This window comes from Chiloscyllium plagiosum, unplaced genomic scaffold (genome assembly GCF_037043375.1).
Source record: "Chiloscyllium plagiosum isolate Xiang-an unplaced genomic scaffold, Cpla_swu_hap1 HiC_scaffold_15, whole genome shotgun sequence".
Taxonomy (NCBI): Eukaryota; Metazoa; Chordata; class Chondrichthyes; order Orectolobiformes; family Hemiscylliidae; genus Chiloscyllium; species Chiloscyllium plagiosum.
Genome location: NW_028270153.1, coordinates 47,202,461 through 47,217,875, shown reverse-complemented (window position 1 = coordinate 47,217,875; position 15,415 = coordinate 47,202,461). Strand labels below are relative to the sequence as shown.

At 41.2% G+C, this 15,415-nt stretch overlaps 1 protein-coding gene across 1 annotated transcript in view; it reads left to right on the top strand.

Moving 5' to 3' along the window:
• sall4 (spalt-like transcription factor 4) overlaps positions 1-15,415 on the top strand; it is a 46,533-nt gene that overhangs the window by 19,664 nt on the left and 11,454 nt on the right. Inside the window, exon 2 of the mRNA XM_043710243.2 lies at positions 10,922-13,543. Coding sequence (XP_043566178.1) covers positions 10,922-13,543 — 2,622 coding nt within the window. The remainder of the gene's footprint in view (positions 1-10,921; positions 13,544-15,415) is intronic.

Here is a 15,415-nt window from a genome sequence, read left to right as displayed (position 1 = left end):
AGCTGAAGTTCAAGGAACATTCAGTCACTCTGCAGGCATAACCTGTTTATAGATATTTATCATATGAAAAGTCAAAAGTGTATTTTCATGATCTAAAATGCATGAGACGCTAACTTTTTAGTCAAATCTTCTTGGAGCATTCATTTTAGAATCCATAATCTTTGCTGAAAGAATATCTGCCTTGGGAAGAATATTGCAGAATAAAATACCCTTAAATGATTTTTGAAAACTCAATGGGTTATTTTAATGCCTGCCATACATAGGTCTGTCGGGTTTTCTTTATCACATCTTCCTTGTGGTTGTACATTTCTGAGTCGATTGGTCTTCTTTAAAGGCTACTTTCCTTCTGTCATTCTCTCTTACCAAGTTACAGGTCTTTGATAACATTACACTATTTTTGCCAACTGACACTGTCTTGGCAGGCTTTTCAACTGGGAGTTACCACAGCAAAGCCTACTGTTGTTTTTCTCTGTGCTTCAATCTTCTCCTTGAGACTGTACAGAGTCTGCCAACACATTTCTAAGTAGTTAATTTGTGTGATTGTCAATCAATCTCGCTTCTTCCACTGTATTGTAGACTTTAGTTTCCACACTTAGAATCTCACCTCCCCAAAAACTGTTATGCTTATTTGTAGGTTTCTTCATTTTTCACATTGACTTTTGGCCAAATATATAAATAGATAGTAATGTCTGTGGATGTTTCCATTTTTCATCACACAGATCATTCAGTTATGTGACTTATTATTAATAATATAATCATCATCTTACCAGGAAGTTGCTGTTTCATAGGTGTGTTATCAAATAAAATGTGACACCAAATTGCACATATTGGGGTAGGTGACCAAAAGCTTGGGTGAAGAAATTTTGTGTTTTAAAGAGAACAATAGAAAGGCAGTAAGATACGGGGAAAATGTTCGAGAGTTAGGACTTAAGCAACAGAAGGCACAGGAGTGGTAATGGAGATATGCAAGCAGCCAAAACTGGTAATGTGCAGCAATGTCAATGTGTTATTACATCCAGCTGTTGGGGATATGGAGAAAGCACCAAAGCCAAGCTGGTGTTTGAACTGACCCTTTTTTTGACCAAGTGCATAAAAGAACAGTGTTTCTTCAAATTCTACAAAGATAATATTTCTTATGCCAAATATCTTTAAAATCCAGGAATTAGCTTTTTTTTTTGGACTGGCCACTAGGTGGTTATATCTGGGACAGGAGAGCCAATACACTTTATGCAAATGCTTTCCTTTCCCTTGTGTACCTAACAACAGTATAGCACTGTTGTTCACCCTTGGAACTGCCACATAAATATATTAGTACCCTTATAGAGGAATTCCTGAGGATTATTTCGGAGACATTGAGACCAACCCAACTTGTGACTTCCTGTGCAAGTGCATATTGGACCTGCTGAAGCTGCCTCAAAAAACAAAGTAGTATGAGCTGATTATGCATTACCTTTGATCACATTTATTCTATTAAGCATGAAGCTGGGATATCAACCACAAGTGACTTGTGGTTGGAATGGAGTGCTGCAACCAAACCTTAAGGGGCTGTTTAGTAGCCTGTGTGGTGAAGGATGGGCCATGAATAAGTTTCAGCAGAAGAAACAAAGTTTTGTGATGCATAACAATAACAACAATATAAAGGTTACATTAACTCTTGGGTTTGTTAAATGTTACTAACAAGAGGTAGATAAGATCCATGTGCCTGTATTAGGAGACATGCCAGAATCCAGTAAACTGATTCACTTCCAGAGTCTGTGTCTGTGATGTCAGAGCTTAACATAACTCAAATATTAAGTCTTGCACAACCATTTACTTTGCACTACAAAGAACGCCACCAACTGACAATTTATTTTTCAAAAAGCTAAGACAAGACTTCAAACTCCACACATCCAGCCAGAAATTCCATAGTTCCTACTGGAACACACTCCATAACTTGATGCCAGTGCCATTTCTCAGGTCCATATACTGGTTGACTGCAATCATTATAATTCACAGCATAGTAACTGATCCATAAGACCATAAAACATAGGAGCAGAAATTAGGTCATTCAGCCCATCCATTCAATCATGGCTAATATGTTTCTCCACTCCATTCTCTTGCTTTCTCCCCTTAAACCTTGATCCCATTGACAAAGTCAAGAACCTACCTATCTCTGTCTTAAGTATACTCAATGACCTGGTCTCCACAGCCTTCTGTGGCAGTGAATTGCACGGATTGACCACTCTCTGGCTGAAGAAGTTTTTCTCCTTTCTCCATTCTAAAAGGTCTTCCCTTTTACTCTAAGGCTACGCCCTCAGGTCCTAGTCTCTCCCACCAATAGAAACATCTTCCCAACACCACCTCTCTTCAGGCCATTCTGTATTCTGGAAGTTTTAATTAGATTTCTCCCTCTTTCCCCCCACCTTTCATCCTTCTAAATTCTATCAAATATACACCTGAGACTTCAAACGTTCCTCCTATATTAAACTTTTCATTCCTGGGACAATTCTTATGAACCTCCTCTGGACATACTCCAGGGCTGTACATCCTTCCTGAGATCCAAGTAGTGAAGTCCCAAATTTCAGCCTTCTGTGAAAAATCTGGATGACCCTTGGAATTTGTGGCCACTTTCTCTGCAAGTGGAACATGAGGAGCAGCCCATCTTCAATCAGACCACTGCGGGAATGTGAGACGCCATCAAGAATGAATTACAATTATGTTGGTCATTCTCAATTGAAAGATTTGTTAACCCTGAGAGTGAACACAACTGCTTTCCCAACTGGATGAGTAAATAAAAGCCCATGGATTATTTTTTGTTTGAGTTAACTTGTCTCGACTCCAGTAGCTAAATATTTTTGAAATTCAACTATTCATAATGTGTCTGCTGCCCCCTAAAGGGTAAATTTACTATAAGCCTCCCTCTGCAAAAATTCATTTGAACTTTTATGCAAGAGAAAAATATGGAAGCTGTCATGCATGGTTGGGGCGGGGGGGGGGGTTGAATTAAAAAAATTTAATTCATTTTTTTTTTAACTGAACTTCTTTTGTCTTTTTCAGTTTCCCGTCTCACCAATCCCTCCCCTGCCCCCAAACCGCAATAATTCATGATGCCTTTGGTCTGTAACAAACTACTCTTTAGTAGTTTGGTTGGTTAAAGTTACTTCGTTATTTCTCTCATACTAGAGTAAAATTCCATGGATATTGACGATTATCTTGTCATTTGCCTTTGTGGTCTTTTATTGATGTGTGACCTTTTGACCAAAATTGCTTTGCTGTCATAAAGCAATCTTCAGTATAAATTGTGTATTATGTTTCTCACCGAGGATGAAACTGTCTGTCTGTGGATGCTACTTGCTACAGCTTGGTCACTCTTTTTAACAAATTACGCTTCTACTTAAAGTTCCAAAACTGCTAGCAAAACTGAGGCTTTGTTCATCAGGTGGTATTTGTAGAAAAGAAAGGTGAAGAAATAACTTAGAAGGTCTATAGGCATTTCACATTGCGAGAGAATAAAATACCTTAACCATTAAATGTCTGGGCATTTATTTGGTGTTACTGACGGTACCTTCAGGCATTTCCTAACAGAATTAACTGGCAGTAATTAAGCAGATCTGTTTGTTGTTTTAATTTTAAGTTTCTTCCATTTTAAAAGCATGTTGTCTTCCTTTCACGTTAAATTCCAGGCAAGTGGCTAATAGTTGTAAACACAAACAGCATCCCTTGTAAAACTCAACTTGTAGAATGGCTTTCAAGGTAAAGCATTTAAGAATTTGTTACCACTTTGTAACAATTCAAATTTAACTTGAACCTGCTAACTTTTTTAAACTTTTGTTTCTGATATCTGATTCACTCCAAATTTTATAGCATGTATCTTGGTACAGAGTTTTATGGATACTTGTGAAAGAAAGCTTGTCCAATAGGTGCCTCTTCAATTGGGATTATAGTTTTTCCAGTACTGAGCATTTTGGGTAAGTTAATAGATGATGCAGTGCTGAGCAGAGCTTCAAGAAGGATCTTATCTGCGTAAAGTTAGTTGATCTTGACCGCGTAATATTGGTGCTACAAGTTGAGTCACCATTAATGACCTGTTGCTGGACAGCAAAAGTGTCTGTTTCACAGAATCCCTACACTGTGGAATAGGCCATTTGGCCCAACAAGTCCACACTGACCCTCCGAAGCTTAACCCATCCAGACCCATTCCCCTATCCTATTACTCCATGTTATAAAGGGATTCTGGGTAATCCAAGATGGAGGACGGGAAACATTTTTGGCTGTAAGAGCTGCTCCTTTCTTTTTAAGGTATTTTAGGTGTTGGAGGTGATTTCCTCGAATTCCAGGAGCAGCAATTACTGTTGTAGATGCTGTTGCATTGTTTTGGAACTTTGGGGAAAAAAAGTCAAAACAACAGTTTAAAAGGGAGCAGAGCAGACAAAGGAAGCACATGGTGAGGACAGTTCAGGAGAGAGAGAGAAAACACCTGCACGGTTACTGCATTTGCTGTTTGAATTCGGGTATCGCTGGACATCAGAGTGCATCTGGAAAAATTAACTAACAGTGACATTCACAACTAATCTTGGAGGAACTGTTGGGGGACGGTCATAGCACAGAATCAGATAACTTAATTGTTGTTTTAAGTCTGTCCGAGAGAGGCTGCAGTAGTGTATAGTGGATTCTTTCTTGATTATATATTTTTTGGAGATCAGTCTCTTGATTAAACTTAAAATATAAGCCATAGCTATTAATTTAACCTGGGGCAGTGTTTGTAGAGGAATAAGATGGTGTTATTTTCTGGGTCTGTAAATTGTGAAGGAGCAAAAATGGCCATTGCAGTGCTATGTACTACTTGTCAGATGTGGGAGTTTAAGGGTTACTGCAGATTCTATCTGCCATAAATGCTATTGTATGCTAATCTTATCAGATCGAGTGGATCGGTTGGAGAGACGGACAGAAGCGATGAGGAATTTGCAACAGCAACAGTATGTGATGGATGGCAGTTATAGGAAGGGGGAAAGTCTCAGATACAGTCACATAGATGGGTTAACTCCAGGAAGGGTGTGAGAGGTCGGCACCGAGGGCAGGAGTCTTTTGTAGATATACCCATTTCAAACAGGTATGATTTTGGAAAATGTAGGGGGTGATGGATTCTCAGGGGAACGTAGCACGAACAACCAAGTTTCTGGTATTGAGACTGGCTCTAATGCAACGAGGGGTATGTCGGCTTCCAAGAGATTAATTGTGTTAGGGGATTCGGTAGAGGTACAGACAGACGTTTCTGTGGCCAGAAGAGAAAAAGCAGAATGGTGTTGTTTCCCTGGTGCCAGGATCAAGGATGTCTCAGAGAGGGTGCAGAATGTTCTCACAAGTGAGAGGGGCCAGCAGGAAGTCATTGTCCACATTTGTACCAACGACATTGGAAGGGAAAAGGTTGAGATTCTGAAGGGAGAGCACAGAGAGTTAGGCAGAAATTTAAAAAGGATGTCCTCAAGGGTAGTAATATCTGGATTACTCCCAGTGCTACGAGCTAGTGAGGGCAGGAATAGGAGGATAGAGCAGATGAATGCATGGCTGAGGAGCTGGTGTATGGGAGAAAGATTCACATTTTTGGATCATTGGAATCTCTTTTGGGGTAGAAGTGACCTGTACAAGAAGGACGGATTGCACCTAAATTGGAAGGGGACTAATATACTGGCAGGGGAATTTGCTAGAACTGCTTGGGAGGATATAAACTAGTAAGGTTGGGGGAGTGGGACCCAGGGAGATAGTGAGGAAAGAGATCGATCTGAGACGGGTACAGTTGAGAACAGAAGTGAGTTAAACAGTCAGGGCAGGCAGGGACAAGGTAGGACTAATAAATTTAAACTGCATTTATTTCAATGTAAGGGGCCTAACAGGGAAGGCAGATGAACTCAGGTCATGGTTAGGAACATGGGACTGGGATATCATAGCAATTACAGAAACATGGCTCAGGGATGGGCAGGATGGGCAGTCTAATGTTCCAGGATACAAATGCTACAAGAAGGATAGAAAGGGAGGTGAGAGAGGAGAGGGAGTGGCCTTTTTGATAAGGGATAGCGTTACAGCTGTGCTGAGGGGGGGATATTCGCAGAAATACACCCAGGAAAGTTATTTGGGTGGAACTGAGAAATAAGAAAGGGATGATCACCTTATTGGGATTGTATTATAGACCCCCCCAATTGTCAGAGGGAAATTGAGAAACAAACTTGTAAGGAGATCTCCACTATCTGTAAGAATAATAGGGGAGTTATGGTAGGGGATTTTAACTTTCCAAACATCGACTGGGACTGCCATAGTGTTAAAGGTTTAGATGGAGAGGAATTTGTTAAGTGCATACAAGACAATTTTCTGATTCAGTATGTGGATGTACCTACTAGAGAAGGTGCAAAACTTGACCTACTCTTGGGAAATAAGGCAGGGCAGGTGACTGAGGTGTCAGTGGGGGAGCACTTTGGGGCCAGCGACCATAATTCTATTTGTTTTAAAATAGTGATGGAAAAGAATAGGTCAGATCTAAAAGTTGAAGTTTTAAATTGGAGAAAGACCAATTTTGACAGTATTAGGCAAGAACTTTCAAAAGCTGATTGGAGGCAGACGTTCGCAGGTAAAGGGACAGCTGGAAAATGGGAAGCCTTCAGAAATGAGATAACAAGAATCCAGAGAAAGTATATTCCTGTCAGGGTGAAAGGGAAGGCTGGTAGGTATAGGGAGTGCTAGATGACTAAAGAAATTGAGGGTTTGGTTAAGAAAAAGAAGGAAGCATATGTCAGGTATAGACAGGATAGATCGAGTGAATCCTTAGAGTATAAAGGAAGTAGGAATATACTTAAGAGGGAAATCAGGAGGGCAAAACGGGGACATAGCTTTGGCAAATAGAATTAAGGAGAATCCAAAGGGTTTTTACAAATCTATTAAGGACAAAAGGGTAACTAGGGAGAGAATAGGGCCCCTCAAAAATCCGCAAGGTGGCCTTTGTGTGGAGCCACAGAAAATGGGGGAGATACTAAATGAATATTTTGCATCAGTATTTACTGTGGAAAAGGATATAGAAGATATAGACTGCAGGGAAATAGATGGTAACATCTTGCAAAATGTCCAGATTACAGAAGAGGAAGTGCTGGATATCCTGAAATGGTTAAAAGTGGATAAATCCACAAGACCTGATCAGGTGTACCCAGAGCTCTGTGGGAAGCTAGGGAAGTGATTGCTGGGCCTCTTGCTGAGATATTTATATCATCGATAATCACAGGTGAGTTGCCGGAAGACTGAAGGTTGGCTAATGTGGTGCTACTGTTTAAGAAGGGCAGTAAAGACCAGCCAGGGAAGTATAGACCGGTGAGCCTGAACTCAGTGGTGGGCAAGTTGTTGGAGGAAATCCTGAGGGACAGGATGTACATGTATTTGGAAAAGCAAGGACTGATTGGAATAGTCAGCATGGCTTTGTGCATGCGAACTCATGTCTCACAAACTTGATTGAGGTTTTTGAAGAAGTAACAAAGATGAGGGCAGAGCAGTAGATGTGATCTATATGGACTTCAGTAAGGCGTTCGACAAGGTTCTCCATGGGAGACTGATTAGCAAGGTTAGATCTCATGGAATACAGGGAGAACTAGCCATTTGGATACAGAACTGGCTCGAAGGTAGAAGCCAGAGGGTGGTGGTGGAAGGTTGTTTTTCAGACTGGAGGCCTGTGACCAGTGGAGTGCCACAAGGATCGGTGCTGGGTCCTCTACGTTTTGTCATTTACATAAATGATTTGGATACGAGCATAAGAGGTACAATTAGTAAGTTTGCTGATGACACCAAAGTTGGAGGTGTAGTGGACAACGAAGAGGGTTACCTCCGATTACAGCAGGATCTGGACCAGATGGGCCAATGGGCTGAGAAGTGGCAGATGGAGTTTAATTTAGATAAATGTGAGGTGCTGCATTTTGGGAAAGCAAATCTTAGCAGGACTTATACACTTAATGGTAAGGTCCTAGGGAGTGTTGCTGAACAAAGAGACCTTGGAGTGCAGGTTCATAGCTTCTTGAAAGTGGAGTTGCAGGTCGATAGGATAGTGAAGAAGATGTTTGGTATGCTTTCCTTTATTGGTCAGAGTATTGAGTACAGGAGTTGGGAGGTCATGGTGAGGCTGTACAGGACATTGGTTAGGCCACTGTTGGAATATTGTGTGCAATTCTGGAAAGATGTTGTGAAACTTGAAAGGGTTCAGAAAAGATTTAGATGGAGGATTTGAGCTACAGGGAGAGGCTGAACAGGCTGGGGCTGTTTTCCCTGGAGTGTTAGAGGCTGAGGGGTGACCTTATAGAGGTTTACAAAATTATGAGGGACATGGATAGGAGAAATAGACAAAGTCTTTTTCCCTGGGTTTGGGGAGTCCATAACTAGAGGGTATAGGTTTAGGGCGAGAGGGGAAAGATATAAAAGAGCCCGAATGGGCAACGTTTTCACGCAGAGGGTGGTGCATGTATGGAATGAGCTGCCAGAGGATGTGGTGGAGGCTGGTATAATTGCAACACTTAAGAGGCATTTGGATGGGTATATAAATAGGAAGGGTTTGGAGGGATATGGGCGCGTGCTGGCAGGTGGGACTAGATTGGGTTGGGATATCTGGTTGGCATGGACGGGTTGGACCGAAGGGTCTGTTTCCATGCTGTACATCTCTATGACTCTATTTACCCCTGCCTAATGCACCTAACTTACAACTCCTTGAACACTAAGGACAATTTAGCATGGCCAATTCACCTAAATCTGCACATCTTTGGGTTGTGGGAGGAAACTGGAGCACCCAGAGGAAACCCATGCAGACACTGAGAATGTGCAAACTCCACCCAGACAGTCACCTAAGGCTAGAATCAAACCCATGATATTGGTCCATGGCACTGTGAGGCAGCCGTGCTAACCACTGAACCACCGTGCCACCCATTATCTATCACCTTTGCCGTTTAACCACTTCCTATTCTCCACTCCACACTTTTTGAGTCACTGTGTTTCTTTTTTTTGCGTGTTTCTCATTGTCTTAATTTTCGTGTTGTTTTGAAATAAAGTGGAAATAATTAATTTGCAATTTATATGTCTGACTTATCTCCAAATATTGGTTTTTTTTTTAACCTCTTCTTTTCAATTCGAGATTTATCTTTCAAACATTTTTTTTCTTTGTATTCCACAGACTTTCAGGATGCTAGAAGCAGCTAGCTATTTATGTGAAACAGAATTCAGTACTAAATCAGACATGCCATTATGCATTTTGTGCAGCTATACTCGCTGTGAGCACTTGCTTATCATGTATTGTGACTACAGGGGCAAACTAGCTGTCTGTGCCCTTTCAGTGGCTGTCATCACTGCCAGCAATGCATCAGTGAGGTGCCTGCATTAAAGAATAAGAGCAATAAAATTAGTGTTGTCAGATGAATGCAAATCCTAGGTTAGTGATTTGCTCATTGCCCTACACAATGCTGGTGTGTACACCTCACTACCTCTCTCCAACTTTACAATGTGCTGCCTTGTTGCATATTGTCTCTGGAAGCGAGGCAGTAGAGTATCCAGATAAGAGGTGACCATGATACTGAACCGGGGAGTACAACTGAGGATGCCAAGTGGAGTGGGAAAGTGGAATGCTGATCAGAGTTGCAAGCCCGGTTTGTAAGTTTGCTCACTGAGGTGGAGGGTTTGTTTTCAGATGTTTTGTCACCATGCTAGGTAGCATCATTAAGCCTCCAGTGAAACGCTGGTTTTATGTCCTGCTTTCTACTTATGTGTCTTGGTTTCTTAAGATGGGTGATTATTGTTTCCAGTTCTTTTTCTCGGGGGATGGTAGATGGTGTCCAAATCCATCTGCTCATTGATGGAGATTCAGTTAGAATGCCAGGCCTCCAGGAAGACACACCAATAGAAAGCAGGACATAACACCAGCCCTTCACCGGAGGCTCACTGATGATGCTACCTAGCATGGTAATGAAACATCTGAAAACAAATTTTCCACCTCAGCGAGCAAACTTACAACCTTAACCTAACTTAAGCTGCAAATCTTCTCAAAAGTTACAGTTGCAAGCTGCATGAGGTTTGTACCACAAGTGCACATATCGGTAGAGTTGCTGTCAATGTCTGACAGGAGGCAGCAGCGCCGACAACCTCTGACATAGTGGTGATAGGAGATTCTTGTAAAGTTGTATTGATTGCTTTTTTTGGTGAATTCTTGCAAAACCATTTTGGATTTATTTACAGGATTTAGGAGATTGAAACTAATTGACAATTTGATTACCTTTTTAATGAATTTTAGTTGCCTTTTGCTTTTATTAACTGACCAATATTAAAATTTAACTAGTAGGGCACCCAGAAGAAATGTGGCAATTAGGTTGAGCATTGGGAAGGGAAATAGCTTTTGAACCAGACTGTTAAAAATGATCAATAAGGATTGGCTCCAGTGTGTTTTTCTTTTCCCCTTTCTGGCTGCTTAACCATAAAACATGTGGGGGTCTTGATCAGAGATATTGGTGCCTCCAAAGATTTCACTGGACATAAGTGAATATCTATTTGCCGTGAGTGAGGGAACTGGTCTTTCGAGAAGAGATGATGCTACTTTGACTGTGGAACTTGGATCATGGGGTTAAAACAGCTCAAAAATCCTATCATTGCCTAGAAATAAGTGACTAATGTGATAGTTTGCCCCTTCAACTTATGCTGGAGTTGATATATTTAGACAATGTTAAGTTTAAAAAAAAAAATACCTTTTTTCGTTCATTAAGTTGACAGTCAATTTAATGCTTCATACACTATTTGTGATATAACTGGCATGTTAATGAATTTCTTACTTGCGGTGACTTTAAATGGGCAAATTCCTTGCCATTGTTGATTCATTGTGAAAGTGAATATCTACCATACTTTTTACACAATGTAGTTACTGTGCTTTTCTGACTTCTCACAGGTTCTGAGGAATGTCAGGATGATGGAGATGGGGAAGTAAGCGCAAAGAAATGCAGGACTGAGGAAACAAACATCTGTAGGAAATGTTGTGCTGAATTCTTTGACCTCTCCAAGTTCCTTGAGCACAGGAAAAATTGCACTAAAAACCCACCAGTTTTGATTATGAATGAAGGTGAGAGGGAAATGTCTCCAAAAGACAGCCCGGAATCTTGTCCAGATAACTTTGCAAATGGCCAACTGAATGATCAATCAAAAACTAATGATAGCCCTGAAGAAAAGGTGCATGAACAGAGTGAAACTGCTGAAATGACCGTGGATATTGTAGAATCTCAAAAATCATCATGTGCCTCAAGTGCTGCCATCAGTTTACATCCAGCCTCTGAAATAAGCTACGTGTCCCAATCTAAAATACCAAACACTAATGTCACACTGGAGACTATTCAGAACACTAAAGTGGCAGTGACTCAACACATTTCAGACAGTGTGCCTACCAGCAATTCAAATGCAACTGGAAATGTCAATGTCATTCCTATCTTGCTTGAGCAATTGGTCTGTTTGCAGCAGCAACAACTCCAGCAGATTCAGTTAACTGAGCAAATCCGCATCCAAGTGGCAATGATGGCCCCTCATTCTCTGCATCCTTCCATCGTTGCAGCTGCAGACCCCCTTAAAGCATTAGGGGCTCACCTGTCACAACAGCTTTCTGCTGCTGCTGCTTTAATTGGGCAGAAAGTTGGTAGCCAGACCTTTACTATGGATGGTTTTAAACCAGTACAGCTACCTCATTCGTCTGTTGGTACAACTCATTTTAATAAAGGTTTACACCACTCTGAGTCAGGGTCTCTTCAAACGGCTAGTGCTTTAGCTACATTAACCTCCAAGCCTGATTCCATTTCTTGCTCTGAAAACTCCACCAGGCTTAAACATGGCAACCTCACAAGCCAAGCTGCCAGATTTCCAAACCCATTGCTACCTCAGTCTCCCAATCCAGCAACTATCCACAACCCACTGATTGGACTATCTGCAGCTTCGGCTGCACGAAATCAGAAAGGCAAGCCTCCAAATGTTGCAGTGTTTGAAACCAAGTCCAGTTCAGAAGAGTCCTTTTTCAAACACAAGTGCAAGTTTTGTGGCAAAGTATTTGGAAATGACAGTGCTCTGCAGATTCACATCCGTTCCCACACTGGTGAAAGACCTTACAAATGCAACATCTGTGGCAATCGTTTTACAACCAAAGGCAATCTGAAGGTCCATTTCCAGCGGCACAAGGAGAAATACCCCCATATCCGAATGAATCCATATCCCGTTCCTGAACATCTGGACAATGTTCCAACTAGCAGTGGAATTCCCTATGGCATGTCAATACCTGTTGACAATTCGGCTAACTGGGTGGACACCAAGCCTGTCTTGCAAACATTGTCCAATTCAGTTGGAATGAAGCTGTCATCTAGTTTTGAGGATACTTCAGAAAAGGTACCTGTGAGTGAGTTTCTGCAAAGACGATCTCCAGCAGTGAGTGAAACTGCTTCAATGTCTTCAAATATCAGCAACTATGAATCTAACCTAGAAATAAAGCCTACAAATGAAAATGGCAGTGCACCTACTTTGGCTACATCCATTATGCCAGAAACCTCAAAACCCAAGTTATCTTTTAGTAACATTCTTGATAATAGTCAAGCATCTGAGACATTCAAACTCCAACAGCTGGTAGAGAATATAGACAAAACATCCACTGACCCAAATGAATGTGCTGTATGTCATCGTATACTGAGTTGCCAAAGTTCACTCAAAATGCATTACCGTACTCACACTGGTGAAAGACCATTCAAATGTAAAGTTTGTGGCAGAGCGTTTTCCACAAAAGGCAACCTGAAGACTCACTATGGGGTACATCGAGCAAAACCACCACTACGAGTGCAGCATTCATGTCCTATATGCCACAAGAGATTCACCAACGCTGTTGTTCTTCAGCAGCACATTAGAATGCACATGGGAGGTCAGATCCCGAACACACCTTTACCGGAGGGCTATTATGATGGTTCTGATCCAGAGCCAGCATTGGCTGATGAAAATGCTGAACTTGACAGCAGTTTTACCGATGAAAATATGGATGAATCTGAGTTAGAAGGGGACAAAGGTACAAAGGTGCCTACAGTTGAGTATTCAAAACCAGTTTTGCCTTACAGTGACTTGCCAGCCAACTCTCCTTTGTTAGTATTCTCAAATATAGCTGCTTTAGAGAGTCAGATGAAAATGATTAATTCCAGTGTGAACTTACAACGTCAGAGCAGTTTGAAATCTGGTGAGAATGGCTCCCCAGAAAATGAAGGTGTGACTAATGATTCTCCAGCCATCGGGGCTCAAGAATACCCGAATAATCCGAGTCCAGGTGCTTCAGAATCTGCATTGTTCCAAGCTTCATCTCCTGTGAATAGCTATAATGGTAGTCATCTGTCAAAGTCGCCAGGATTTCCAATGCCTTCTGAGAGTTCAGAAACAAAAACTGAACCTGTTGAGACATCTGAGCTACCAAATGATGGTGCATTAGATTTAACATCTGCCAATATTCATCGCAAAATTAAGGAAGAAGTGCCTAGTATACCTTTTACTAATGGGGACTGCAGTAAGTATGCAAAAACATTAATAGTGTAAACATTATAAATAGCTCTCGTCTGTTGTCTGAGTCTGTAGTTGAAATTTCATAAATCCAGTTAAGTGTCTATCTTGAAATAAGAATACTCCTTCGAATAAATCCTGCTAATAGTTAATTAGGACTTTTTTGTATTTGAAATTTAAAGAAAAGAATAATTGTATAGATAATTGATTCTTAAATGTGCTGTGATCCTTTTCTCTTAACTGTTTTAAACCATGATGAATCCCTGGGTGGAATTTCCCCTCCCTGGAGGAGAAAAGATTGGGCAAGTTTACTGTGGAGAGACACTGGTCCCTTTTTCTTGCCACCTCCCCTTTTTAGTTCTGGATAAGAAGGTCCATTGGGAAAGTTTTGACCTATCTACCAGTTAAGACTCCTAAATTAACAGTCACCTGAGGGCTTCTACTTTGTTGTAACCCTGGATGATGGAGGCATGAGTTGGGGTCTGGCAGGTAAGAGGTTGCTGCTGAAAGCCATCCACTTCCCTTGCCTCTGATTTCCTCTCCTTCCCTCAGTCTTGCTTTCATCTTCTCACTATTGGATTACCTGAAGAATGGACCTGAACTGGTCTTTGGCTGGCACCTACTTAGACGCTGGGACTTGTTATAAGAGTAAGATACTCACCTGAAGCTCAATAGGCAGCTCATAGCAAGCAGATTTGGTCTGAATTTAGAGTTTGCTGTTATAGATAGCAATGTAGTCAATACCTAGACTGCAGTTTTTAGACTGTTGAGATGACAATATTTCTGTTGCATTAAACAGTTATTTAATTACGCTATTGGAGTAAAACAGCACATGATTGCTTTACTCAGTGTTTTTTAGATTTTGTTTTCATGCAGTAGAGGAAAGGAATGATAATGATCTTCACTTTGTGTTTCTCCTTCAGTTTTGTGTGTGCTGATTTGAAGTTGAGGCATTGAGGTCAGCATTCATGGGACTTTTTTCTTTTGTGTCTGCAACTAAGCCTGCACTCATCTGCATGGTTTCCTGGATGATAATGAACATGAGCCTGATTCCTCCTTTGGAGATGGCCTATCTCCAGTATCCCAAAGGTTTTGGAACCAATTGTAGCATCCCTATTACTGGGCAAGCAAAGATCAATGAACTGTGGCATCTGAGTTTTTAAACCTGAGAAATAGCACACTCCATTATTAACTGCACTTAACTTTTTTTTTTGTCAGCCTTAGCAGTAGTAGAAAGATGTGTGTATTTTGGCTTTGTACTTTAAAATTTGCCTGACTAAATCTTATTAATATTTTGAAAAGTATAACCCAAAGTCTGAAGATTTGATTGCTGGTGCATATTGAGTTAACTTTATATCAGCTGGGAGGCTAGGGATACCACAGCTGACTTCAGCTCCCTTAGTTGAGTGGAATTTAGCCAATGCTCCTTTTTCTTGTCAGCCCAACTGGCAAGTCATTTATTTTGATGTTCTATGAGACAATCTGAGATGTCTTTTTGTAGTTGAAGAATACTTTTTGATGCTTATTAGATTAGATTCCCCACAGTGTGGAAACAGGCCCTTCGGCCCAATAAGTTCAAACCGACTCTCCGAAGAGCAACCCACCCAGACCCATTCCCCTACATTTACCCCTTCACCTAACACTACAGGCAATTTAGTATGGCCAATTCACCTGACCTGCACATTTTTGGACTGTGGGAGGAAACCGGAGCACCTGGAGGAAACCCACGCAGACACTGGGAGAATGTGCAAACTCCACACACAGTTTCCTGAGGCGGGAATTGAACCCGGGCCTCTGGCGCTGTGAGGCAGCAGTGGTCAACTGAGCCGCTGTTTTTATATTGCTAATTTATTTTGCACACAATGTGATCAGTGATTGA